Here is a 27,244-nt window from a genome sequence, read left to right on the forward strand (position 1 = left end):
TTTTTTAAATGTATTAGATCGAATAAAGTTATGGAATGGACATTCCTGAACCTTGTTGATAATGATCTTTCTAATACTGTGAGGAGGAATGTGTTTATATGAGCACTGCAGCAGCCCATCCTCTAGAGATAATACTTCCTCAACCTTCCAATATGGTTGAAGGAGGGGAGATAAAACCTTTCCTCGGGCAAACCACTCCTAATTAAATCGCAAACTTGCTGCAAAACCACATCATCCATTAGCGCATTTATCCAATTCTCCTCCAAGCTAGTTCTAAGTTCAAGTATCTCTAATGAAGCTACAAAATAATCTTCAGTGTCTTCTACACTTGAAATTCCTGACTATCCTCTTCATCGCTTTTCAAAGGAAACGGAGAACAAATCAGCCCTACCGTTCCTACAGCCAGGAATATGCATCACATCAAATTGATATGCATTAATCGAGAAACCATTCTCAATATCCTAGGTCTACAACATTTGTTAGATCCTGTGTAGAGAGTATTGACTAATGGTTTGTGATCTGTTCGCAACAAAAAACGTCTATCCCATACATAGGGGCAAAACTTTTCCACTGCCCACAGACAAGCCAAAAGCTGACTTTCGATGATGGAGTACTGTAATTCAGCATCCCTGAGAACTCTACAAGCAAATGCTATAGCGTTCTTTCCTCCTGAATCTTGTGTCAAAACGGCGCTCAGTCTGATTTGGCTTGCATCAACAGTTGTGCAACATGGAAAATCAGGGTCATAGGATTTGAGAGCCTTACTTTCACTGAAACACAACTTGACTTGCTGAAAAGCAGAGACGCACTCAATGGACCACTCAAATTGTACCCCTTTTCTGAGCAGATTGCTGATAGGGCATACTGTGGTGGCAAAATCTGGAATGAATCGTGAGTAATACTCAAAGAGTCCCAATAGCGACTTCCCTCTTGTCTTGTCAACGGGTTTGGCAGATCCAACGTTAGCATCAACCAGTCCTTTTTCTAGGTCTGCTACCCTTTTCGAAATTAGATGACCCAGATATTACACCGCTTCAAACAACAACTTTAATTTCTCCGTTTTTAGCACAACCCCATGCTTCTCAAAAATGTTCAAGACCCTGCACAAAATAGTATCATGTGACTAAACATTGTTGCGTGAACCAATACATTGTCTTAAAAGACAAACACACGTTCCACCGCACCTAACAAACACTTCATTACTCTCTGAAATACGGGTGCAATGGATGCCAAACCGAACGGCATCCGTTTGTACTGGACAGTTCCTAAAAGAGAAACAAAAGCTGTCAAAGCACGCAAATCAAGATGTAGCTCAATTTGATGGTAAGTGCTAGCTAAATCCAGTTTTGAGAAATATTTAGATTCCCTGAAACACGCAAACAAGTCGCAAATATTGGGTAGGAGATGTGAGTCCACCCAGATTTCTTTATTTAGTGACCTCAATCAATGCACACACGCAATTTTCCACATCTCTTGTGTGCCACCACTAAGGGAGATAACCACAAAGAAGAATCAGTGGGTTTGATAATCCCTTTGATTACACAAGGATCTGAGTTCTTTATCCATATCTTCTCTCACACTGAACGGAGAACTCCTGAGTTTGTGTTTCACAGGTGAAAAGCCATGTTTCCCAATAATTTCATGCTTGAAACCAGAGATTTTCCCTAAACCTTCACCAAAAACTGATGGAAACTTGTTCTTCCACTTGCACTGCACTTCGTCACAACCAACTACTAAAACTTGCTCGCTGGCACCTGCTCCCGGAACCATCCCGAAGAACCCTTGATGAAACCAGCCTAAAATATTTAAACGTTTGAGTGCAACATAAACTTTACTTTTGATCTTCCTTCCTTTAAATAGAAGTACATCCTCAATATTTCCGAGAAGCTCAATTCTACGCCCCTCATAGCAAACGGGCTGGTGGCTTTAATACTCTATCACCCCAAGTTTCCTTGAACAGCTTCTGAGTAACAACCAATAACTTAAGGACTTCACTCCCAACAGTCACTTCTACTTTAGGATCACACAGTTCAACAGATCAACCTCAATGGTTTCACTTCCCTCACCTAAATAACCCATTTGAACGTCGGTCACAATAGAAACAAATTCTGATTCAGATTCATCATCAGACTTCAGCAAACATGCCACTACTTTCCGAAGATTTGTTTTTTAAGCATTCCTTGGCAAAAGGTCACATTTTCCTGTAATAGTTACAAAAACATCGTCTGCAGGATATCTTTCCCCTTTTAGATGTGGAAGATTATGTTATGTTAAAAGCATTTATTAAGTGCGTGTACACCAACTGTTTCTTGGCGCCCATGTAAGGATTGTGGTGGTGGCAAGGAGAGTGCTTAATCAGGATATGCTTGCGTAAACAGCAAAGTCTTTACCTGTTTCCTGAATTGGGCAAGGGAGGTCAAAGACCTTAACTCCACTGAGAGGGAGTTCCAAAGTTACAGAGCAAGGACAGAGAACCATAGTCCGCCATACTTCTTCCGTTTGGCTGAAGGAATTTCCAACAGATTGAGATGAGAGGATCTAAGGTTTTGAGAGGGAGTGTAATGGTGTAGGCACGCCGAGATAAAAACCGGGCCGTTACCATGTAGTGCTTTGGAAATAGTGCAGCTCATCTTAAAAATGCAGCGATTACTCACTGGGTGCCAATGTAGGCTTTTCATTAGTGGGCTGACATGATGCCATTTGGACTGATAAAAAAACAGCTTTGCCGTCTGCTTCTGGACTAGTTGGAGACGCCTAAGTTGGTATGCTGTAATGCCAACATACAATGAATTGGCATAATACAGGTGAGAGATCACTAGGGCTAAGGTGACCAAGATCATGGCTTCCCTGCTCAGAAATCTGCTGATCTTCTTTATTTTACGCAGCTGAAAGAATCCAGCAAAAACTACTAAGCTGATTACCACAATGAAAACTCATTGCACTTGAACTGGAACTATCAACTTGACTCTTTCCTTTAGCATTAACAACCATTGCCCTACGAAAATTATTTTGTTTAGATTTACCACTCCCGACAACAACATTGACGGGTTAAAGGACCTTATCATCCAACTCTTTCAAGTAAATTTGAGATATCGCAATACTTTTGGACACCTTGATTGTTTCTTCTAATGATGTATTCCCTTTAGATAACAATTTCTGTCTGATTTGTTTGTCTTTATATTGGCATACAAACTGATCTCCAATGAGCTGGTCAGTGAAATTCTCAAATTCACAGACTGATGCTAACCTGCACTGCACAGATATATAAGCATGAGCGTCTTCTCTGCCACTCTTTTTCTCTTAAAGCACTTGTGTCTAAGAACCATAAAACTAGGTTGTTTGTCAAACCTGGTTTTGAGCTTTACAATAGTGTCTTGGTATTCATCTATGTCAGTGGTTCAGAAACTTTTTTGACCTGCGCCTCCCTTAACCAATTCGCCTCCAGGGGCGGCTCCCCATTACATTACTTTTCTTTGGTGGAGGGATGTAAGCCTGGTCTCTGTAGTCCTTACATTTTTATCCCAGTCAAAACCAGCGCACAGTTTAGGAACCACTGCTGTACATGTTCCTCCACCATTTCAGATGAATATGTCCACGTGTTCCACTTTCCCAAGTCGTTCTATGCCTTTTTTGTCCCTTTTATTCCCACTCATATCAACCCTCTCCCTCTTACAGTTCCTCAAAAGGCTCTACTAGTTAGCATGTTTGTACTCACTGAACAGTAAACTCTCATTTTCACTTTTGCTTTAGTCGCCCCCTACAGTACTTTGACTCATCTGGCAATTTCTACCGGGGCTATGGGTGTTTTTATTCTGGTGCGGCCTGGTGTGGTATGTGTCAGAGTGGGTTACATATTTTTTCAAACCACTTGCAGGCTCTAGCAGAAGAGAAGATTGCCTGCTTTAATATCTCTTGCTCTACGGTGCCTTGTCAAAAAGCAGCAAGTTCACCACCTAGTGGTCACCAGACACAATGCACTGGGCCTGCACTCCAGTGCCCGGTGTAATTCATGATGCACTCTGCTTAGCAACTGTGACCGTGGTGCCCCTGGATGGTTTTTGCGGCGCACAGTTTGGGAACTACTGATCAATGTTGTTACCATCTTCATGTTTCAGTTCAGGCAAATGTTTAAATATAGACCTCTCTTCAAATCCCAAAGAATGTACAAGGAAATATGTTTTGCGCTCAGCACTAATTCACAAAGCACCAAGATAAGTTGCAAATGCATCATACCATACCTCCCACCCAACAGGTCATTCACTGGGATTGTCTAAAAATGAAGGAGGAGGTGTAACCCCCTGCATGGTACACATAGCAAAGAATACTTTAACAACCAGCAAAAACAAGTCTTGTAAAGTGATAATAACCTGGCAGTATAAATGGAAAAATAGTGCAAAGCAAAAAAAATGACAGTCAACAATAGAAGGTTATGTAGATAACTGATGCAATGTGGTAGAGCAAGAGTGGGAAAATCACTTATCAGCATAAAGGAAGAATCACAATTGTGGAAAATAATAACATTATATATATGTATATGTCTCAAAATGTTGAACTTTTTGGTAGAAATATAGTGTGTGAATCACTGATCTGCAAAAGACAGAAGCAATGATGGCTGCAATGTATTCTACATGTTAACACAATGGTATAAATCACTGTGATCCGCTTGCACACAATGGTGTGCAAATTAATGTGATGTGTCTGCTTACTCTAAGCAGCATCACAGCCGGGGGCTGTACTACAAGATAATTGATGATAGGGAACAATGGTGTGCGAATCACCGTGAGCCGCCTACTAAGAGCAAGTAGTATAAGAGTCCATTGCTAGGATACCACCAACTAGAAGACTGTGAAGGCGTCAGATGCACTGACCAGGCAAGACATGAGTACCCTCATGTTGAGGAGGGCATTGGCAGAAGAGAGGAAACACCATCGGAGTGCCACTAGGTGTCTCCGTGAAATCAGAGCAATTCCAGAGCCTTCACATTGAGGAGGGCGTTGGCAGGTGATACGTGACATCACCGGACTGTCGCGAAGTGTCCCCCTGAGACCAGCGCGAGTCCGCACCGCAAACAAGATCAGGCTACCAACACCTAAACTAATAGGAAACATTTAAATCCAGACCTGTGTCTTCACTGGCAAGCAGGCAACGTGCTGGACAAGCATGAAGAGATCAGCAGTGAACATGTCGGTACGATCCAACGTTGTGAAAGTACTTTACTGAAACAGCTGTTTAGATGTATACCACGCTCTACGTTGCATCACAGGTAGCGACTGGTGAAAGGCAGCTTGGCATTACTGGCCAAGCTATTTCCTGATTGTTTGGGATACTCCTGGAAAGCTGGACAGGAATAATTAGAAGAAGGTGGACAGCTTGAAGATTAATGCACGCGTAGGGTTCCAGGTGTAGCTGTGTAGACAACTTTTCACCATATTTTGTAGTAATTACGTGGAATCAATGTTGATTGAGGTAGGTTTATTGTACAGGCTACACAGCAGACATGTACTTCACAGCCAGCTCCCAGCTCCCAACCACCTCCAACCCCCCACAGTGCTTTGAGGAGTAATTTTCACTACAGAATTAGGCCACTTGGCAACACTAGAATCTCTAGGAGAGAATGTGTCAGGTGGAGCTCAATGAACTCTACTCCCAGTGCTAAATATAAACACTCAAAGACACACATCAACATTTACAACTTGAAAACCAGAAGCACAATTGTGCCTATTTCCAACTTCAATAGGTCAAAGTAAGTCATTTCAAAGACATAACATCAATATGAAATCATCTGCCAGGGAGTTCCTTATTGAATTCAGAGCTTATGAGGAATATCATAAGGTAGTAGTGATACATGAGCTTGCAAAACTCCCTTGACTAAAAACGCACAAAAAAGGTGGACCAATCTGTGTCAAATGCTTAGCACTTAAGATCTAAGGAAGAATCAATCATTTCTACTGGCAAGATATCCAAGAGATGAAACATTCAGTCTCTCAGCTCAGCCAGTTTTCCCCAGAATACCAGTACATATTGAATTGATGTCACTAAGGACAATTTGATTTGCTCATTGTACTACTACTTCGGGCATTTCTTTTCCAATTTCTACTCAACTTTAGACATTGTTGTAGGATATGAGTGAGGGTCCCCATCGAACGACATCCCCGCCAACAAGTCTTCATCTTTATCAAGTTAAAGGCATACAGCTTTTATGGGGTTAGGAACTAGTACATGTGGAATTAATGTAGTTCTTTTCCCATTCACAAAGAAAATTGTCATTCATGACTTTCATACAACTTCATCCATTCTGTATAAATGAGGTCCCTACAAAGTTACCTCTTCCAGCATTTGTGGCCCAGGCTTTCAGCTAGGAGTGGCACCTGACATTCAATCTTTATAATCAAGATATTATATATATCTCTTGAATGAGAGATTTAAGGCTCAATGCCTGACCTAGAGGCAGCAAAACAATTCACCAGACGTCCATCCTCATTTTTCACCTAAACAAACGGTTTAATATTTCTGTTGAGGAACAACAAGGCACCCATCAAACAATTAGCTTCTCTCTAGACTTTGAAACTGCTTTTATCCAGAACCGGTGTAAACTTCGTTGATCACTCGGGGGGGGGACTACATTTGAAATTGAGAGGGTTACGAGCAGGTTTGTCATCTTTCTTACCAGCCTTCATTAAAAAACATAGGCCAAGCTGGTAAATAATACAGCCGGCATGCAACCCTAGATCAGGGGCGTAACATAGGCCACCGCAGCCCCCGCAATGTGAGGGGGCCCCCAACCTCCAGGGGGCCTCTCTGCACTGCACTTCTGCTGGAGAGCTCCAGATTGAGTCCGGAGGGAGCCCGCCACGTACCCTGCAGGGGGGACCCTCAAGTATTGTTACACCACTGCCCTAGATAAGAGGTGAACCTATTACTAGAACTAAACATGTCCCCTATGTTTAGAGTTACTCTTGTTATTGGAGAGGAGTATAGAGGTTAAAACTCCTCTCTAACAACCCCAAACATTGCACTGACCAAAGGGGTAGCCTACTATCAAGCAGCCAATAAAAACACAGTTGTTTTGCTTTTTCAGCCGTCTTCCCCCCTCACTCCAACAAGAAACAGAGCTATGTTGCTTGAATGAATATTCATCAAGGCCAAGCAACTTATGTTATATGAAGCTAAAGATATTTATTTGATTGCTTACCACCCAGTATGAAGTTATTAATAGTTAGCTGGAGCTGTCTAAGTACATTTGGAGCTAGTGATAGCGGTATTGCCCAGACAATATTTGGGATTATTTAGCAGTATTTCCATCAGTGGCAGCTCGTGACATTTAAGTGGAGGGTGTAAAAGATGAGTTTGACTTATTGAGAGGAGTGAAACGAGCAAGCCCAACAATTATAGGAGCAGTTGCGGGGGATGGGGGGCGTTCTTCCTCCGACAAAGGTTTTAAACAAAGAGTGGCTAATGATACATAATAAATCGAATTTTAGGGCCTCATTACGATGGCCGAGTGAGTGCAACCGACATGCTGTCTTGCCCCCTGCCATATTATGATGGAGGGGAAGCGTGCTGTGGGTCAACTCAGACAGGTGAATCAAATCTGATCATCCAGAGGACCAACTGCAAATCCCTGCATTGAGGCGGTGCCTGTCAGGTAATGCCGTAGGGATTGTGATAACTCTTTAATCTGTTCGTTCTGCGGCGGTCAACCTGCCTCAAAATGGCTGGCAGAAACAGATTTGGGGGTCCGTAGCAGGCCCCTCTTAATCCCTGGGGCAGGGACATGTACCCTGGGGGAACCTATGATGCCCCCACATATCCCTGCACCATTAGGCCACGTATAGTGCAGGGATGTGTCTGCACCCTTTTTTTTTTATATTGCGGCGGGGGCTGCTGACCGCAACCCTGCCACAATACAAAATATAGGTAATGCGACCACCAAGGTGACAGTCGCATCACAATTCGGATGGTGGGGAGACAGCCTCATAGGAGTCCGGTCCCAAATCCAATACGAAGGCAGATGGACTGCTGAGGTCCGTCCATCATCCTAATAACCCATTTAGTTAGCAATGAGGTTTATAAAGTAATTGTGAATGTGCATGTGTGACTGTGACTGACATACCCGTGGCCTCTGAATGAGGAATGACCCAATCGGTTCTGTAGGAACTTCTTGTGGTGTAGATTTTAAGGGTAGTTTAGGGACGTGGCAGATCTAAAGCTATGGCATGCAAGGCAGAATGTTTGTAATGTACTTGGAAGGACAGGAGTAGTCAGATATGCCATTTGGATTGCACTTGAGGTGCCATGAAGCAACTGTCATACATGCATGACTACTCCATTGGACACAGTCTCACACATGTTAACAGTTTATTTTTGTGGGGGTATAGAGAAGAGGGATAGTATGCTGCATTACAGCTCTCCCAAAGGTCCGACACTGTGAGGTGCCAGAAACAAGCATGGAGAACGCAAATATGTTTGGCTTTGGTGCAGTGTATGCACCAAGGTGCACACATAGGGATGCACATGCACAGACCATGCATTCTGATGATCTGATTTCCTATAAGGTTATAAAAGCAAGTAAATGCCCTTGTTAAGTGCCTTATATCCACAAAGACTTTGGATAAATACATCTTTGCCTCTGCCATTGCTAACCCTGCCTCTGGCTAATTTCTAAAGTATTTGATGAGGCACAGAGAAAACTGTGTGGAACTGTTTCAACATTCCTCCTCATCAGGGATCTAAGCTGAGTTGGGCAGTTTAATTATTTTTTCATGTATTTTCTTATCTTCACCTCCAGGCCCAACCTGGTAGTGTGATACTTTGAAAATGTGTACAGTCGCTGCTGATGGGGCGCCAAGCTTCAAAATCTGCCTCTCAGGTTATAATTAACAGATCACTAAAGCGCAAAACTTTGTATTTTGAGCAGACTTGCCTCTGCAGTGATGTTAACAATTAAAAAAAACACACTAGCTAATTGACTTCAAATGTTAATGTCACCATCTAAAATGTATTACCAGCATCCTCTTTTTCAAGACTGTTACGCATTATTTATGCTTTCCTCTTCACTCTCAAGCAGGCAGCAGTCACCAGACACCAGCACATTCCAGCTTACTATTTACGACTCCCAACAATAATAGTAATTTACGCTTTTGGTTGCTACAACAAAGGGGATCTCGCAAATTAACTGCCAAGCGGCTCCCCATTCATACAAATCGCAGTGCTTTCCAAGACTCCCCAATCTGATATAGGGTGTCCTGCTTCAGACCAGAGATGACAAGAGCAGATGTGAAGAATGCAGGTGCTTTAAAAACAAATCAAATACAAACTTGCAGTAAAATTGATGTTTATATTTGCTAACAGCATGAGAGAAGTGCCGGGACTGGCTGGGGAAGGCGACTGGTCCCCCAGATCACTAACATTGCCCAATTAAGACCCAGCCCCTCCATCACCCATACAGAAACTAAAAACTCAACCCATGCAATCCAACAGGTGCATAAAATCAAAGTTTCACAGCAAAAAAAAACAACGATTAATTTGAACATTTGTTTAATATGGGGCAAGTATCACCCTAACACCCCAATAGAGGAGCTGACCCTGATTTTTGGTAGAGCGTTCTTCAGAGATTCTATTCTGCACACACCACAATTACTGAGTGAAAGTGTTTTCATGTATTTTCTAACATCAAAGACTTATTTCCATTGATTTTAAGTCTCAAGGTGTCCCTTAACATTATTTGTTCCACTCTCGTTTAGTTTCTAAGCAACAGCTTTTATTCTCCTTTCATTCTGTTATTGCCAATCTATTTTAGAAAATCCAAACCAAACTAAATTATAGTCTAAGAGCATGGGGGCTGATTACAATGGCGGGAGACATATACCGACATGCTGTCGGTGGCGGTCTCCCCGCCATCATAACCAACTTTGCCGCCTGCCATATTATGATGATGGGCAGATATGTGGTGGTCATAGAGACCGACCATCATGCATACAACAGGCTCCTTGAGCCCACCGGTGTGGCAGAGGGGCTCGTAGTCCCTTCAATGCTGGCAATACCTACTAGGCACTGCCGCAGGGATTACGATATCCCTTTCAGCCAGCCATTTCATGGTTGGGTTACCCAGTAGAGGTAATCGAAGTGAGTTTACCCTAGGGTTTTAAGGTGAGATAGTAATTACCTGCATTAATGATCAGTCCAAGGCCAGAGGAAGAGGACGGTCTACAGTGATGTGCTCAAAGGATGAAAAGACTGGGTTGAGTGAGTATTACATCTGATGGGAGGGATACTAAGCTCTCTGCTTGAGTCTAGAATAGAATAGGAGGATAGAAACTCTGTGACCTGGAGATAGGAAGGGGAAACGATCCAGAGGTTGAAATCCCAAGAATTACTAGATTGATGGCTTGACTGGCATGGAGGCTGCAGAGTTCCACGCCTCTGCGTAGTCTCCTGTGACTCGTGACCCACGACCCCGCCTCCGTAATGGTGTTCGCGTTTCTGAGACGCTAGCGGATTGCCGCCTGGAAGCCGGGAGCCGCGAGCCAAAGGAATGCGGGTGAATGAGAGAACCGCGGTAGGAAATCAGAGAGGACAGCGACGAAGAGGTGCTGCCTGAAGTTCAGCCCCGCTGATTCGGTCTGCCCTTGCTGAAAATCAATTCTTGCTACGCTACGCTACCTGACTGCTTTCCCGAGGTGAGCTCGTTTCAAACAGCGGTATTTCTGCTGAATCAGCTGGGTTGGATGCAAGGCTATTGGAGTGGAGCTAGCTGGTCAAAAGTGGAAGAAGAAACATAATCTGTTTCAAATGTTGCCGGGAGGTTGACTACAACGATAAATAGAAACAACAGTGAAAATTGGCCAGGCGCCAGGCGATTTATGCAGAATCTGGCACAGCAGGAAGTAACTGTTTTTGAGCAGGGTCTCAGCATCTGGACCCTGCAAAATTTGAGATGAACTGTCTGGTGTAGACTTTGGTGGTCATTCAAAACCCGCAACGGATTGCTGCAGTTAAAGCGTTAAAAGCTTTATACATCTTTTTGAAAAAAAAAACAAATTTAAAAATTTAAAAAAAAAAAAAAAAAAAAAGGAAGGGGGTGTACTTCTAAAAGATAAAATGGGCAAACCACTGAAGGAGGGTGATGATGCGGTCAAACTTAGTAAAGTGGAAGCGGCTGCCCGACAGAAGGCTAAAACTCGTCTTGCCTTGGCTAGAAAGGCTGCACGTAAGGCTGCTAGAGACCAAAATAAAGATGGCAACAGGGAGGAGAGCCCTGTAGTTGAAGATACTACACCTGAATCTTCAGATGATGAACCGCCCCCCTCCACCCCCCTGCAGCCCGAAGAACAGCAAAAGGCAGCAATAGAGGGGGACAATATGGACGATATCAATACTGTAGATTCACTTCCTCAATCAGAGGTGGAAGTTCATCCTCAAACTCCTAATCCTTCTCCAAGAATGGCCTTGCCAGCGCCTCAGACAGAAGAAGAGAGGAGAAAGAGTGGTACTGGCGGGAAGGAAGTGAAAGACTTTCCACTTTTCGCAAAAAGAACAACTCCAAAATCTCTCCTCCCTCATTCTTCACAGCTTCCTTTGGTCTCTATCACTTTGGATACACCGGCTCCTAGTGCTCTATCTAAAGGCCCCGACATGATAGCAACTATACCTCAAACTCAGCTTCCTTCAGCAAATGAGGCAGCAAGGGATGGGGAAATCATACAAGATGCAACTCACGGGAATGAGGGAGCAACAGGAATTGACTCTAGTCTATTGGGCTCTGAAGCGAGATCTGAAGCGAAATATCAGCTAGACATTCGTGAGATGCTCAATCTAATTCTCGACGAGATCCGCGAAATTAAGAATAATCAGCGAGCGGAGCTAGCTGCCATTCACGCCAGAATAGATAAGCTGAGGAGTTAACATTGGCACTCCCTAATAGGGTTTTGGAAGCCGAGTCGAGGATATCAGTCTTGGAAGATCAAATGAATCTGGTATCAGGAGCGACCAAAGAGGCTACAAAGTAGAGGATCTCCATGGAAAATAAACTCGAGGAGTTGAAAAACCACTCTCGCAGGTCAAACCTGAGGATTGTGGGGGTCCCGGAAGGAACAGAAGGCTCCGACACAGTACAATGGGTTAACTCTTTCATCCAGAAAGTAGTCCTACCAGACTTTGAGGGAGACTTAACGATAACAAGGGCCCATAGAGTACCAGCTCAGCGTTTTGCGAATTCTCCTTTCCCAAGAACTATCTTATTGAATTTTGAGGATTTCAGGATTAAGGAACGGATTCTCTCTAAAGCATATCAACAACGTCAGTTCACTATTTCTGAAACTACAAAATGTAGGATCTTTTCAGGCATGACAGCGGCTGCGTCGAAAAGAAGAAAATTTGTAAAATTGCTGCAGCTATTTAAAGCTAATGGTGCCCAGGCCTCGATTGCGCAGCAATCGAAGCTGAAGGTTCTTGTTAAAGGAAAATTCTTTCTGTTCACTGATTTAGAGGAGGCTCAGACTCTTCTCAATGAGATATCCACAAGGGCTTAGGCTTAAAGGCTTAAAGGAGACAAAACGTGAGGAATCTGAGTGTATAGTTTGAAAGGGATGTGTTAGGTATGATCTTTTTTTTTCCCTTAGTTAGCAAAAAGGAATAAATTTAAAGGCGGGTGCTCCTGGGTTAATGGGTCACATCAGGGTGTAACAAGAAGCCACCCGAAGAAGAAAGCAGAGGGAGGGATGTGGACTGCGTGGATGGGGAGGGGGTTCCCACATTCCAGGGTGGGTTCAGGGTGGGGGGGTAAATGCAGTAAAAAAAATACAAGTACAGTAGGTTTGCTATCCTTAATATTGGTTGGTACAGAATATGTTTAAGACTTTTACAGATTTATAGATGAGATTTGATCCATGCAATATCCTGTCCATTAATGCGAATGGGTTGCTCAACAAACAGAAGTACGGAGCCCTTTTGAAATGGGCAATAGCCCTTAAGCCTCAGGTGGTCTTCCTTCAGGAGACACACCTGAAAACAAATTCTCCAAAGTTGTTTCTGCCAAGATATTTCTCTCACGGGTTTTTTTCCTCAGCTGGGGTTGCCCAGAGGGGTGTCGCTATCTATTTCTCAAGGAATTTACCCTGGGAAATTGTGCGGATGCAAAGAGACTCTAAAGGTAGATGGGTTTGGGTTGTAGTAAAATTGTTGGGAAAGGTATTTAACTTTGTAAATTACTATGGCCCAATTTTTGATGACACCTCGGCCCTGACTGAAATTAGTGAAATCTTGAGGGGTACTTTGGGGCAAATTATAGTAGGAGGTGATTTCAATTACATCCAGGATCTTAAGAGGGATACTTCTAACAAGAACAAGAAGCAACTAAAACCAAAGACGAAAGGGGTGCTGGAAGCTTTTATGACAGAATACCAATTGCGGGACTCCTGGCGCTCCCTGAATCCCAATACAGAGTCCTACACATGTTATTCTAATAGGTTTCATACAGCCTCTAGAATAGACTTTTTTTTATCCTCTATATCACTTCAAATTTCCAGCGCATTGATAGGTTGCAATCCCTTTTCGGATCATGGGAGGGTTGAAGTCGAACTGATACTAGAGGGTATAGAAGGGGTGCGTTCTAGGTGGCAGATGGATCGCACCCTTTTACAGAATATTGTATGGGTAGAGGGCTTCAAAGATTGGATAAAATATTTTTTTTTAGTAAATAAGGATTCAGCAGAGACTTTCGCGGTATGGGGGGCATTTAAAGCGGCAGCCCGGGGGGAGATTATAGCATTTTCCAGTAATAAGGCAAATGTTCGAAAGGGAAAATTATCTGCCCTTCAGTGTGCGGCTGAGAAGGAGTATGCATTAAAACTGAATCAAATGCCTAATAAATGGGAACAAGCCAAAGTATTGCCTAGGGACTTCTTCACTCTGGAAGAGATAAATAGCTCAAAGGCCTTTCAGCAAAGGCTGTATGAAGATAGTCAACTGATGGGGAAGCTTCTGGCTAATTCGATTAGAAAAAAACAAGAGTCTTCCATCATTTTGAAAATTCAAGACCCTCTAGGTGGAATAGATACTCGGAGCGAGGGAATTGCGAAAATATTCTTTGATCATTACGAGAGAATTTACTCTACAGATATTCAAGTGGAGGGAATATTGATCAAGGAATTTTTTGATAATTTGGATATTCCCAAAATCTCCGATTCTAGGCGCAATCAAATAAGCTGCGAAATAAGTTCCCTGGATATTCAAAACGGCATAAAAGAAACAGCGGGAGCAAAAGCTTCAGGTATGGATGGATTCCCGATCGAATTTTATAAGGTTTTTTTGAAGGAACTAGAAGATACCTTAAAAAATGTATTTAATTATATTAGAGTAGGCGGTAAAGTTCCTTCCGAGTTTAAAGAGTCCACAATTATTAGCTCCGTCAAGAAAGATAAGAATCCGGAGGATGTGAATTCCTATAGACCAATTAGTCTATTGAACTCAGACTACAAGGTTCTTATGAAAATCTGGGCTCAAAGATTTGTGTCTGCAGCCCAGGAGGTAATACACCAAGACCAGACGGAATTTATAGCCGGTCGATATATGGCAGCTAACACAGAATATTTGATACAGGCGCTAGACTATTTTAATATTAATTCAATTTCTGCATGCATCTTAATGATTGATGCAGAAAAAGCATTTGATTTTGTCAACTGGTCAGCGTTATTTTCTTCCTTGGGTTATTTTGGGTTCCCTGCCCCAATTATTAGTATGTTACAGAATATTTATGAAGGGGCATCAGCCCAGGTGATAATCAATGCTAGGCAAGCAGGGAAGATTAAAATAAACCGCGACACTAGGCAAGGTTGCCCTTTATCTCCCCTGCTTTTCACCTTTTTTATCGAACCTCTGGTGATAAAAATAAGGAACAATGATGCAATATTTCCCCCAATTGCTGGAATGTCAAAGTTAAAACTGTTTGCTGACGATATTATGCTGTATTTGGCTCCCGATAAAGAAAATATTTTATATCTCATGAAAGAGCTCCAGGAATATGAGAAGATCGGGGGTTATAAGATCAATGAGAAAAAAACAGAAGTCCTCATTTTAAATTCTAATCTAGATTTTCTTCCGTTAGATCTTCAGTCTCAAGCAGTAAAACGGGATCCAATAAGATACCTAGGGATTTATGTGACCAGAGAGTATCAAGAACTTTTTCGACTGAATTATATAAAAACGAAGAACAAAATCAAGAGCATGTTTGAACAAAGGGATCTATTGCCCTTGTCATTGATTGGCAGAGTGGCATTGATAAAGATGAACGTACTGCCTTTGCTTTTATTTTTGTTTAGCAATATTCCAATTAAAGTCAATATGGCCTTTTTTAATGAACTCGAATCCATGATGAGAAGATTTATTTGGAATAAAAAGGCCTCAAGAGTCAAGCTCTCGGTGGTATAACTCTCTGTAAACCAAGGTGGGCTTGCTCTTCCCCATTTTAAGACATATTATGAAGCAGCTTTTTTATATATAGTGGCAGGATTACTAAGGATTAGACAGACAAGAGACAATTTTTTTGGGGATAGAATGCTTGAGGAATCAGGCTCTCAAATTTTTTTCTTTTTAAAAACTGCAAAGCTTCCTAAAAAAACAAGATATAAGACACTGATAGGGTACTCATCAAGATTACGGCTTTTATTTAAAAAACATGGTTCAGATGGATCTATTTATTTGAAATTGTTAGAATGTGCTAAAATGGGTCTCAAGAAATCTCTGAATCACCTGATAGAATGGGAATCTGCCGGATTTTGTGAAATAAGGCACCTACTTATTCAAAATACGGTAATTAGCTGGCAAACGGTTATAGATAGAGCGCACCCTAGGCGGCTCAGGTTTTTTGAATACCTACAACTGGTTTATTTTATAAGAAAAGAAATAGGGGGTTTAGATACAACACCCAATGCCTTGTTAACAGCTCTATATGGGGGAAACATAAGGGTATAGGATTCTGGTATAAAAAGTTACTCCCTTCTGGATCATCTCCTATAATTGTTAGTCATTTAGAAAAAATAAGCCTCACGCTACAGTGCGTTTTTTCAGATAAAGACTGGGAAGTAATATGTCATTTAGGAAACAAAGCACTCCGAGCAGCTAATTATAAGCGAATGTCCTTTCTTTCTCGCTGGCTGGCGTACTATAACCGGGAGGCCTTGCAGAGAATATTCCCTGAATGTGAGAATAAATGTTTTAGATGCAAAACTAGGGGTCAGGGTGGTTGGTATCATATCTTCTTCTCTTGCCCAAAGTTAGAATCCTTCTGGAAGGGGATTTTCACAGACTTGGAGATGGCAACTGGGAAAATACTATTACCAGAGGCGGAGGTGGCCCTTTTTGGTATTTGTAAAGAAAGGAATAGGTTCAATAAATCAGAAGAAGTGTTTATTTTTTATCTCTACTGTCGTAGCACGGTCCCTGATTCTACAAAATTGGAAATCTACGGTGATCCCATGTCAATTAAAATGGGTTAATAAAATGAGAAGAACGTGTAATTTTGAGAGAGCTTATGCAGGTAGAGTGGGTGCGGCTGCAAGATTTGAAAGGAATTGGAAATATTATGAGAAGCTTGAATCGATAAAAGGAAGTTGATTGTTTTATTTTAGTCAATTTTTAGATGTCATTGCATTTGCACTTTAAGAACTGCAAGTATATATTTGCTGTGTTATATTAGCTGTTTGTGCACTTTATCGTATATATTAGTCAATTTTGCACGATACTGCATTTGCACTTTAAGAATTGTTATAATATTTTTGCTGCTATATATCGGCGGTTTCTGCACTTTATTGCACTAGCCACTTTATATAAGCCAATTTTGCACGTTACTGCATTAGCACTTTAAGAATTGCAATAATATATTTGCTGCTTTAAATCGGCGGCTCTTGCACCTTATAGCACTAGCACTTTATGAACCAAATAGTAATCATGATGTTTTTTACCAACTGTTTTTATATTAGCCAACTTTGCACATCTTTGTACTAGTACTTTAAGAATGGCATTAATATCTTTGGATATCCTCGTTGTACTATATCTGTAGGTTTGTATGAATTATAGTAGAAATTTCATTGTATAATATCAGTTGTTTCTCTTGTACTAGCACTTTAATATCGGTACGCTTAGTCGTACGCTATTGCAGTTTTTGTACTTTCGCTGTGGTATTGTATAGTCTAGGATTGTCTCTTGTATATTGTTTGGAAAATGTTGTCTAATAATGAAGAATTTAATGTACCAATGTTTTTCCTACGGCTTGTTCAATAAAAATAAAATAAAAACAATAGATTGACAGCTTGTGCCACAGTTGAAAGAAACTCACTGAAAAAGGAGCCAAAATCATGACAGATAAGGTTGGAGAAAGAGATTGGTTTCAGAACATATATTAAGAATGCGATAAATAAATGTGAGTCTAGAAAGAAATAGTTGGAGACACAAAAGAGAATAACGTTGCCAGGCTTGTCTACATCTAATACAGAGGCCATGGATCTGGCTGTACTATTTTTTACCAAATCTTAGTAAATAAATTACGTTTGTGGTTAACTTAGTGAAGGAAAAATGCAATTCCAATTTCTTTCTGGTGTCTGCCCTCGCTCCTGTCAGATGGGATGCCAGGGAAATAATGTACCCCATTAGCCCTGTTTTGAGTGTATCTCCAAGTAAAGATATAAGTATGTCATTTTTGCCATTGCATCATGCAAAATTACTAAACGTTTCTTTACTTTCTATACTTAGGGTAATATCATACAGAACAAGATCATTTAGCCTTCTTGTGCTCCTATCAGAGGGAGAACGATCCCCTGAGACTGTAAGGTTAAATGGTGTGTAGTCTGTAAGGACAATGTGGTCAACTGTGACCTTCCTGACAATAAGCTGTTGCCTGTTAGAATGTGTTCTAGGCAGGCACCTGTGCCATGGACTGAAGATTAGAAAATTGAGCAGACACATTAATATGATATTTTTTCCAGGCACAAGTTAGATCCATGGACTTTAGTCAGTCTCTAAATATAGGAGAGAATGAGCCACTGCCTCCAAATCTATTGTGGGAGCAGTCCATTGTCCCTCAAATAAAACTAATTAAATTCTCACTATACATCACCCCATTCTAGGGGAAAAGCTTCAGGGAGCTTCATAGTTTTGAGAAGGCTCTCTGGATTATCATTTGGAGTGTATCTTTTTATATATGCACAGGTATTTGAGCCCAATGATAGCACGGTAGTGATATATATGCCTTAACATTTTATATCACCTTTTTAACAGTTTACAAAATGTTCAGACCCAAAATACCACAATCCTCCTCCTTCATTTGCACCATAGAGAGAAGGCATTGCATAGTACACCACTTATATATCAAGTTTGGCAATTTTGTTATCTGATGAAGCATGCAGGTATCTCTTGTGGTCTCACACCTAAGGGTTGATGGCAGCTAGTCTCTTAGCTATGGCATTATGGCTTTGTACATCAAGACACACAGGGGCATATCTACAAGCTCCTATCACCACAGAACGTCACATTTTTAGAAGTTTCTGTGGCGATAGGGGCTTTGCTTTATTTACAAGGCGGTGTTAAGCCTCTTAATGATCTTCATGCTATACTTAGCGTGATAGGGGTGGGCAATAGGTTTGCGCTGTGTGTTCTGCTGCAACACCCATTAGTGGTGTAAATATGGGCAGCCTGGTCTTAAAGAGGCAAAACAAGGAGAAATACTTTATTTCTCCTCATTTTTGTTGTTTCTATGTGTGCTGCATTGTGCAGCACACATAGAAGCAGCAGGCAGTCAGTCAATCCACTTTATTCGATTAATTAAAATCATAAAAGTACAACAGACATCAAACACAGGCAATATTAAAAAACATTTAAACAAAATATATAAAAACAATTATCACATATAAAAACATCATATCCAAGTTTTCAAAATTTAAACATTTCAATGACCCTTATTAATCTTGTCTAAACAGAATTCTTCATCAGGTTTCTATTTTTCTTGAGACTCACAGCAGCAACAAGAAAACATGCACTATTAAAAATATCCCCTGGATTACTCAATGTCTTGTAAAAAGAGTAACGCTGGTCTGACCTTTAAAAAACCCCTTCCTCTCAAAATAGGTATCAGGAATTTCATGCGAATATTAGAATAAAAATGACAAAACATCATGAAATGTAAAGTATCCTACGTTGAAAAGTTGTCACACTGACAAGGTTCAGCGTCCTCAGGTTTGCACCATCCCGGATAATCCCCCAATGTAAAATGGATCAGATTAAAACGGAGCCTAGTTAGTAGCCAGCGATGAAAACGGCTTGTTCAGCATTACCAAGTAGGGTTCAATAAGTAGTTGTTTGTATCAAGAAATGAGCCCTAACTAAAGGTTTGCATAGCTTCTGTTCTTCTCGCTCCAACATCAATAAATTCTTATCTTTTCGGGGGCCTCAAATAGTTCAGGCCGCCCTATTTTAGATAACATGCATCTAACATAGGACAACCACATAATTTCAGAAGACTTATCTAAATTGACATAATCCCTTAAGATCTGGTGGTTCAGGGTTAAATCAGGATTTAGCAAGGTTTTGAGCCAACAAAGCAACGGAGCTGTGCTCAAAACGTCAGAAACATAGCCTAACCTGATGCATAACAAACGTTGGGGTAGACTGTGGTACAGACAGTAGACTTCGTAGAAATGTATTTTCGGCTATCTGAACCCTGGCCTGCTCTTTAAAGCCCCATATAGAGGATCTGTTGGCCACAATAGCCAAGCATTTTGCTCTATAAACCTTTAAAATTGCCTCAATAGCTCTAGCCCCCAAACGCTGTGCAAACCCCAATGGACATAAGGAGGATCGGATGACTGCATTTTAATAAAAAAATTGTTGGGGTATCCAGGAGGATCTATCATCAAAAACAACCCCTAGGTAAGTAAAAGAGGACACTGAAGAGACTTCCAGCCCATTACAGTAAAAGGATTTAGCTTTTTTAGCTCTGTTACCTGATGACATAATATGTGACTTTCCAATATTTACTACCAGGTCCAAAGACTGCATTTTGGCCCCAAAAGCGTCTAAGAGCCGCTGGAGGCTTACCGCAGTGCGAGCTAAGAAAACTGCGTCATCCACCTATGGGAGAAAAGGAATTGGGCAGTCTCCTACACACGGAATATCCAAGGAAGCCTCCACTAAGGACTTTTCCAGGTCGTTAATGTAAAGAGTAAAAAGCAGGGGTGCCAAAATGCACCCCTGTCAGACGCCCCTGCCTGCTTTGAAAGATCTTGTACATTTACCATCCTGGGAGATCCTAACCGATGCTGTGAGGTCTTGATGAAGATTGGCCAAAAAATGTACTAAACAAGGATTAAGGCTTTTTTTCCCGCAATATAATCCATAGCTTTGACCTGTTAACCAGGTCAAATGTGGAGGATAGGTCCATAAATGCCATCCTCAGACATCCTTCTTTAGCCATGGTGTATTTACTTATTAGTAGATATAAAATAAGGCACTAATCCATAGTAATTCTGCCTTGTCTAAACCCATATTGTAGGTTAGTCAAGATCTTCCTCTCATTAGCCCAGTCTGTAATTTTAGTTAAAATGACCTTTCGTAATATCTTTACAGAGAAGTCAATGTGGGATATAGGTATGCAACACCGCGGATCCCCTCTCTGACCTTTTTTCAAAATAGGGATGATAGTCAATTGCGACCATGATACAGGAAACCCTACCGAACCAGAATCATGAAAAACGTTAGCAAGAATTTTTGCCCCAAATTTTGGTTTCCATTTTAAAGATCTGCAGGGACGCAGTCTGGGCCAGGTGCCTTATTGCTGGAGGTATCTCTTATGGCTTTCTCAATTTCCTCCTCTTTAAAATCAAGTGGGGCTATAGCTTGGAAAAGTGATGACCTAGAGATGCAATCCAAAACCTCCTTAGGGTCATAAATTGTCTCAAAATGGGACAGCCACTGGGCCTCTGTGATGCTACTTTCCTGTACCCCATTATCATCACCACAGAAGAAAGGGGTATTATTAATTGACCAAAATCTTGAGCTATCCCTTAATACCTCGACAGATAATAGTGCATTCCACACCTCTGCCTTGATCTCTGCTTTCCGAGTATGCACAGATCTCTTATACTGCTTCCTCAGCCTAACTATCAGGGCCCTATCACAAGGTTGTTTTTTCAAGGCTAAAACTAAGGAGCCGTAGGCATGTGAACAATTATCGTCACACCAACTCGTACATGTAATTCTTGGTTTTGTGTTTACGGTTAAATCACGTGCTATCTGTCTACAGATGCCCTCAAAGGCTCTAAGAACCGCAGCCTTGATACTTAAGGGATGAGCACAATCGTAATGTTCTCTGTACTTTTTTCACACAAATCCATGAAAAAGGTGTCCGGGGTTACTTTGGACCATCTAAGCCTCCTTCCGTGGTCACATGTTACCACCCTACTAGGGACCAAGTTCTTACCCCCTTTGCCTAATAGGCCACAACTTTTGTCCAATACTATTATAACAGGGTTATGATCGCTAAAGGGCGATTCCCAGGCATTGTAAAAGACTACCTTACCTAGTAGCATATGGGACAAAAAAATGTAATCTATAATGGTGTCTCTAACCTTAGATTTAAAAGTGGGACACGTTCTTCGGCTCGGGCCTTTAACGCGGGAGTGGGTCTTTAATAGCCGGTATAGCCTGCTACTGCCGGCTATAAGGCTATATTAATTTCACATGATCTCAAGTACATTGCAATAATTAAGTGCCTCCTGCTCTTAATTTTATGTAAACTTAGATACATTACATTGATAAAGATGACTGCTGCTCTTATCTCCCAGCGTGCCCAGCACTAGGTTACTTAGTACTGGGAATGTCAAGAGGCAGTCTCCCTTTTCCATGTTTTGAGCAGGGAACTTTATTGTTTAAAGGTGGGTGCGGATCACGGTGCAATATAAAGTGCTTTATGCAAATACTCTAAAAATAAAATAGTATTCAGACAAAATATCGAGTTAAAAATAGAGAGAATTAGAAATATTGAGTTTTTGATGTCATGATTCACAAATATCATGATGCAGTAATATCTTTGGCAAGAAAACCGATTTTCTAAGGTAACTAATATTGATGTCAAAAATATATATGTTGTTAATATCGTTTACAAAAATATCTATGCTGTTAATATTGATGTCAATAATATCTGTCTTGTATTATGTTTTACAAAACTATTGTAAATAAATCATTTTTTAATTACCTTTATGTATTTTAGTATATGTGTTAACATATGTTTTAAATTGTTTGTATGATTGTTGTTAATGTTTTTCAATAAAATTTGTAATGTTTTAGTTGTTTTTGAATACAATGCAATTGTTAATTGTAATTTGTAGTGTCGTAGCGGGCTGTGTGTGTTTAGGGGTTTAGGGTGGGTAGTAAATTAATTAAAATTAATGAAGAATTCATTTTAATAAAAAATATTATTTAATGGATAATTCATTTTTAAAATTGTGTAAGTAACTTGTTTTCAAGTGCAGGTTGTGGGATTGTAGGGGTAAAGGGTGGGAAGTAAATTAATCATAATTAATTAATAATTAATTTGAATTAGAATAACTTATTTAATTGATAATTATGGAATTTTTGTAATTCATTTTTTTTAAGTTGTATTTTTCTTGGTGGTTGTGAGATTTGTAGGGGTAAAGGGTGGAAGTATATTAATGATACTTAAGAAATATTTCATTAAAATTAAGCTAATTGTTGATTAATTATGTAAATTGTGTAATTAGTTGATAAGTCAAGTCCTATTTATGTTGGTATTTCTAGGGGTAAAGGGGGGATTAAAATAATTGATTAATTGACTAATATGTAATGATTATTGTTTTTTAGGATATACGGCCCGATGTAGGTCGGTCGGTAACGGCCGAAAATCGGTATTTTCGGCCGTTACCGATCGGAATACAGACAACGGGATGTAGGAGGCCGAAATCCTGCGAAATCGGCGATTTTACCGATTCGGAAAATCACCGAGTCGGTCGGATTCCGAATCGGAAAAATGTAGGAATCGGAAAAAATCTCCGATTAGGTAATCTACCGAATCGGAGATTTATTCCGATTACTACTTTTTCCCGATTCGGAATCCGACCGACTCGGTGACTTTCCGAATCGGTAAAATCGCCGAATTGGTATATATTCCGAATCGGTGAAAATCCGATTCCATGCGAAAACCCTAAGATTGAGATGTAGGTAAGCACAGAAATACCGATTTTGCTCTAAAATCGGTATTTCTGACTCGGAAATTACCATGGATTTGAATCAGGTGGTAACCAGGTGCAACCTATAAAAAAAGACCCAAAATGCAGTTCTACTTGCAACATGGCAGCTTTCTATGTCATAGCTAGACGGCTACGGCTACAGCAGGAAGGTGAGAGGGAATGGCTGAGACAGGAGCAGGTGTACAGGCAGAGGGTGACCCTGTGCATGCTGACAGATCCAGAGATCCTACAGAGGTACAGGCTGGAGGCAGACACCATCAGAGACCTCATCAGGGACCTCCAACCCCTGTTGCAGCACCCCACCCCAAGGGCACATGCAATCCCTGTGCAGGTGCAGGTGCTATGCTGCCTACATCTTCTGGCGTCTGGCAGCTATCAAAGTGTAGTTGCTGTGGCAGGAGGGGTGACCCAGAGCAGCCTGTCAAGGTTCTTCCACAAGTTCCTTGATGCCATGATCCAGAGGATGGCCCACTACATCTCCTTCCCTTCCACCCATGCAGAACTGGCACAGACAAAAGCTGAATTCTATCAGATGGCAAGATTCCCCCACATCATTGGCTGCATAGATGGCACACACATACCGATTTGCCCCCCTGCTGACACCGAATACGTATACCGCAATCGGAAGTCACGGCACACCATAAATGTGCAAGTGATATGCAATGCCAAGTGTGTGATCACTGACCTGGTTGCAAAGTTTCCGGGGAGTACCCATGACTCCTATATCTTCCAGAGTAGCGGGATTTATGCACGGCTGATGGCAGGGGAATTTGGCGAAGGATACCTCCTAGGTAAGACACAGTGTCAGACCCCCATTACCAAAATTGCAGTGTGTAATACATGTATGCATGTGAGTAATGTTACCCCTTCTCCTTCCAGGCGACAGTGCATATGCCCTACGCTCGTTCATTCTCACACCTTACCTCAACCCCTCAACACCCAGCCAAAGGAGGTACAACCGTGCACACAAAAGCACGAGGAACGTAGTGGAAAGGACCTTTGGCATCTGGAAGAGCAGGTTCAGATGTCTGCACAAGAGCGGAGGTGCAAGACAATACACCCCCATCACCTGCTGCAAGATTATTGCTGTGTGTGCAATGTTGCACAACCTTGCAGTCAGGAAAGGCACTGAGGTAGAGTTATCCGACTACGAGGACCCTGATGATGACAATGCTGTCCCACTACCACCACCTGCTGGAGTCTCTGCACCATCTGACGGCAGATACAGGCGTCAGGAGATCACAGACAACTATTTCTGAGTGAGTACAGATGCACAAACAGGTCAATGTATGTGTTCAGAAATTAAATTTAATAATGTTGCATCAACGTTACTGCACTGATGTGCAACAAAAGAAAAGTTAAACAACAAGGGGTAGGAATGTCCAATGTCCGGGTTGCCTCACCCGCAGTGGCAGTCCTATTTTTTGCTGCGCTTAGCAGGCCCACTGGGATGAACCTCACCCCCTTCAGAATGCCCTGCAGCCTCAGCTGAGCGTCTGGTGCTCCGGCGCGGCTCTGACGCAGTGCTGGCCGGGCTGCTGCGGCTGCTGCTGTCCCCAGCCTCGCCCAGGACGGGATTCACTGCGGTGTTGGAGATGAGTAGTGTCTCCATGGCTGTTGTTATACGGCCCATGCCCCTAGTGACCTCGGACATGGACTGTGTGAGGCTGGCCTCCATGTTTGCCCCACGTTGGCATGACTGGGCAGTCGCAGCCGCAAGGCGGGTGAGTGACCTGTTCGTGACTCTTGCATCCCTGCGACGACTCAGCTCATGGTCATCCAACCTGGTGCAGAGCTGGGTGATGGCAGTGGTCATTCGGCCAATTGATGTTGCTATGTCCTTGTTGCTGTCAACGAAGGTCTTGAAGCCCTGTGTCATCTCACCCATCTGCAGGTTGTGCAGGCGCAACTGGCGATGGCAGGCCAGGATGGATTTCGCCTGCATCCTCTGAATTGTGACCATGCTGGTCTCCAGCCCTGCGAAGACGCTGCCTCCCGGTGCTGGTATTGGGCTGCTGGTAGCACGTGGCCTACGTGGAATCCTGCTGCCCTGCTGTGTGTGCTCTGGTGTCGCTGGTGTCACGGGGTCTTGTGCAGGAGCCTGACCCGCTGCCCCCTCCATGATGACTAATGGAGCCACTATTCTCCTCCGGGCCGGGGAAGTGGCAGGTGCAGGGTGGCTCTGTGGTGGTGTGTTGTCCGGGGAGAATACCAATGAGGGCGACTGAGACTGAGACAGTCGGGGGGAGTGTGGAGTTGTGAGGGAATGTCCTGTGTCCTCCTCATTTGCCAGGGCACAGCTGTTGTCCTCCTCCTCCTGTGCTGCTGCACTGGTGCTTGCCACTGCCGCACTGGCTGTTGGTGCTGGAGCTGATGCTGCTCCCCCGCCTGATGGTGCCCCTAGGTACAAAGAAGCATTTGTCAAGTGGGTGCTAATGTGTTCCAGTCACAACTATTAAAGCATTGCACATCTCATTACAAACACGTTGATGCTGTATTACAGTTATTTATCTCATGCTTCTGCTGTGGCATTATTGGTAACTTTTGCTGAGTACATTTGGCACGATGCATTGCTCATGTCTGTTGCTAGCTGTACTGGCCTGGGGTTTGGCTGTGCATTGGGTCTGTAGGGGAGGTGTCTGGTATGGTGTGTCAAGTTGCGCATGCTTCTTACCTGTAGCTGTAGCTCGGGATGAGCTATCCAGGTCCCCAATGCCCACGACACTGGCCCTCTCGATGGTCGTCGCCACTAGTTCCTCCAGCTGAGTGAGGGGTGGCGCACGGTTTGTTCCTCCTCCAGTGAGTCCAGCCTGCTTGTGCAGGTCGGCCAGTTTGCGCTTGGTCACGCCACGGATGTCATAAAACCTCTTCTTGAGGTCGTCTAGGCTCCTGTGGGTGACACCAACTGCATTGACTTTCTCCCCGATGTCGAGCCACAGCCTCCTCTTGGTGCTCTCCGGGACAGTCAGGGACTGCCTGCCATATAGCTGGGTGTGCACCCTCACCACCTCCTCCACCAAAGTTTGTAGCTCCATGGTGCTGAATTTAGGATTGCGCTTCCGCCCTGCCTTCTGGCTCTCTGTGCTGGTGTCCATGTCTCTCAGGGATCCTGCTCACAATGCTGCTCTCTCTGTGTCTGCTCAACTCATGCAGCTTTCCAGAATGTTCTGATGAGTTGCACCTGCCTGGGTTGCCACACCCTGTGGGGGAGGGTGCTTACAGCTCATTGGCTGATGTCTTCAGTGTCACTCAACCAGCTCGGCAAAACGGCATTCTCCGAATCGGTATTTTCCGATTCGGTATTTTCCGAATGTGTTCGGTAAATACCGATTCGGAATGTATAATGCCTTCCTATTGGCCTTTCGGCCCATGGGGCGTATTTATTATTCCGAATCGGCGTTTACCGATTCGGTTGGTTCCGCATTTTTTTTTTTCCGATTCGGACTTGTCCGACCCAGCCTATACCGATTCGGTAGTTGGCGAATCGGTACGTATCGACTCTCGATACCGAATGCTACCGATTCGGTATTTTTCCGATGATTATTTCCTACATATCATTTTCCGATTTTGAAATACCGATTCGGTACGGATCGGTATTTTAAAATCGGTAAATGCGTTTTACCTACATCGGGCCCATAGTGACTTGTTGGGTTTAAGGGGTATAGTGTGGAAAGTTAAAAAAGAAATCATTCCTTTTTAATTCATTATTATTTAATTGATAATTATGTAAATTGTAAAATTATCCTATTAAGTTATATTTCATGTGTGTTCATCACTTTGTAGAGGAATAGGGTGGGAAGTTAATTAACTAATATTTAATTTCCAATTAATTATGAATTGTAATTGAAATATTTAATGTATTTATCCTTTAGTAAAATATTAAATAATGTATATTTATATGTTATATATTAGGTGAGTTTTATTGTGTTTGTAGTAGAATAGGGTGGGCTGGTATTTAAGTAATAATAAATAAAAAATATGTATTCATGTAT

At 42.2% G+C, this 27,244-nt stretch overlaps 1 protein-coding gene across 1 annotated transcript; it reads right to left on the reverse strand.

The window, feature by feature from the left end:
• Positions 1–24,542: 24,542 nt before the first annotated feature.
• LOC144785209 (uncharacterized) lies at positions 24,543–26,532 on the reverse strand. The gene is made up of 2 exons (XM_078664246.1): positions 25,927–26,532; positions 24,543–25,652 (listed from the first exon to the last, which is right to left on the reverse strand). The coding sequence occupies exons 1-2, from the start codon at positions 26,345–26,347 to the stop codon at positions 24,670–24,672; spliced, it is 1,404 nt and encodes a 467-aa protein (XP_078520372.1). The 5' UTR covers positions 26,348–26,532; the 3' UTR covers positions 24,543–24,669.
• Between the last annotated feature and the right edge of the window lie 712 nt (positions 26,533–27,244).

Source organism: Lissotriton helveticus, chromosome 10 (genome assembly GCF_964261635.1).
Source record: "Lissotriton helveticus chromosome 10, aLisHel1.1, whole genome shotgun sequence".
Classification (NCBI taxonomy): domain Eukaryota; kingdom Metazoa; phylum Chordata; class Amphibia; order Caudata; family Salamandridae; genus Lissotriton; species Lissotriton helveticus.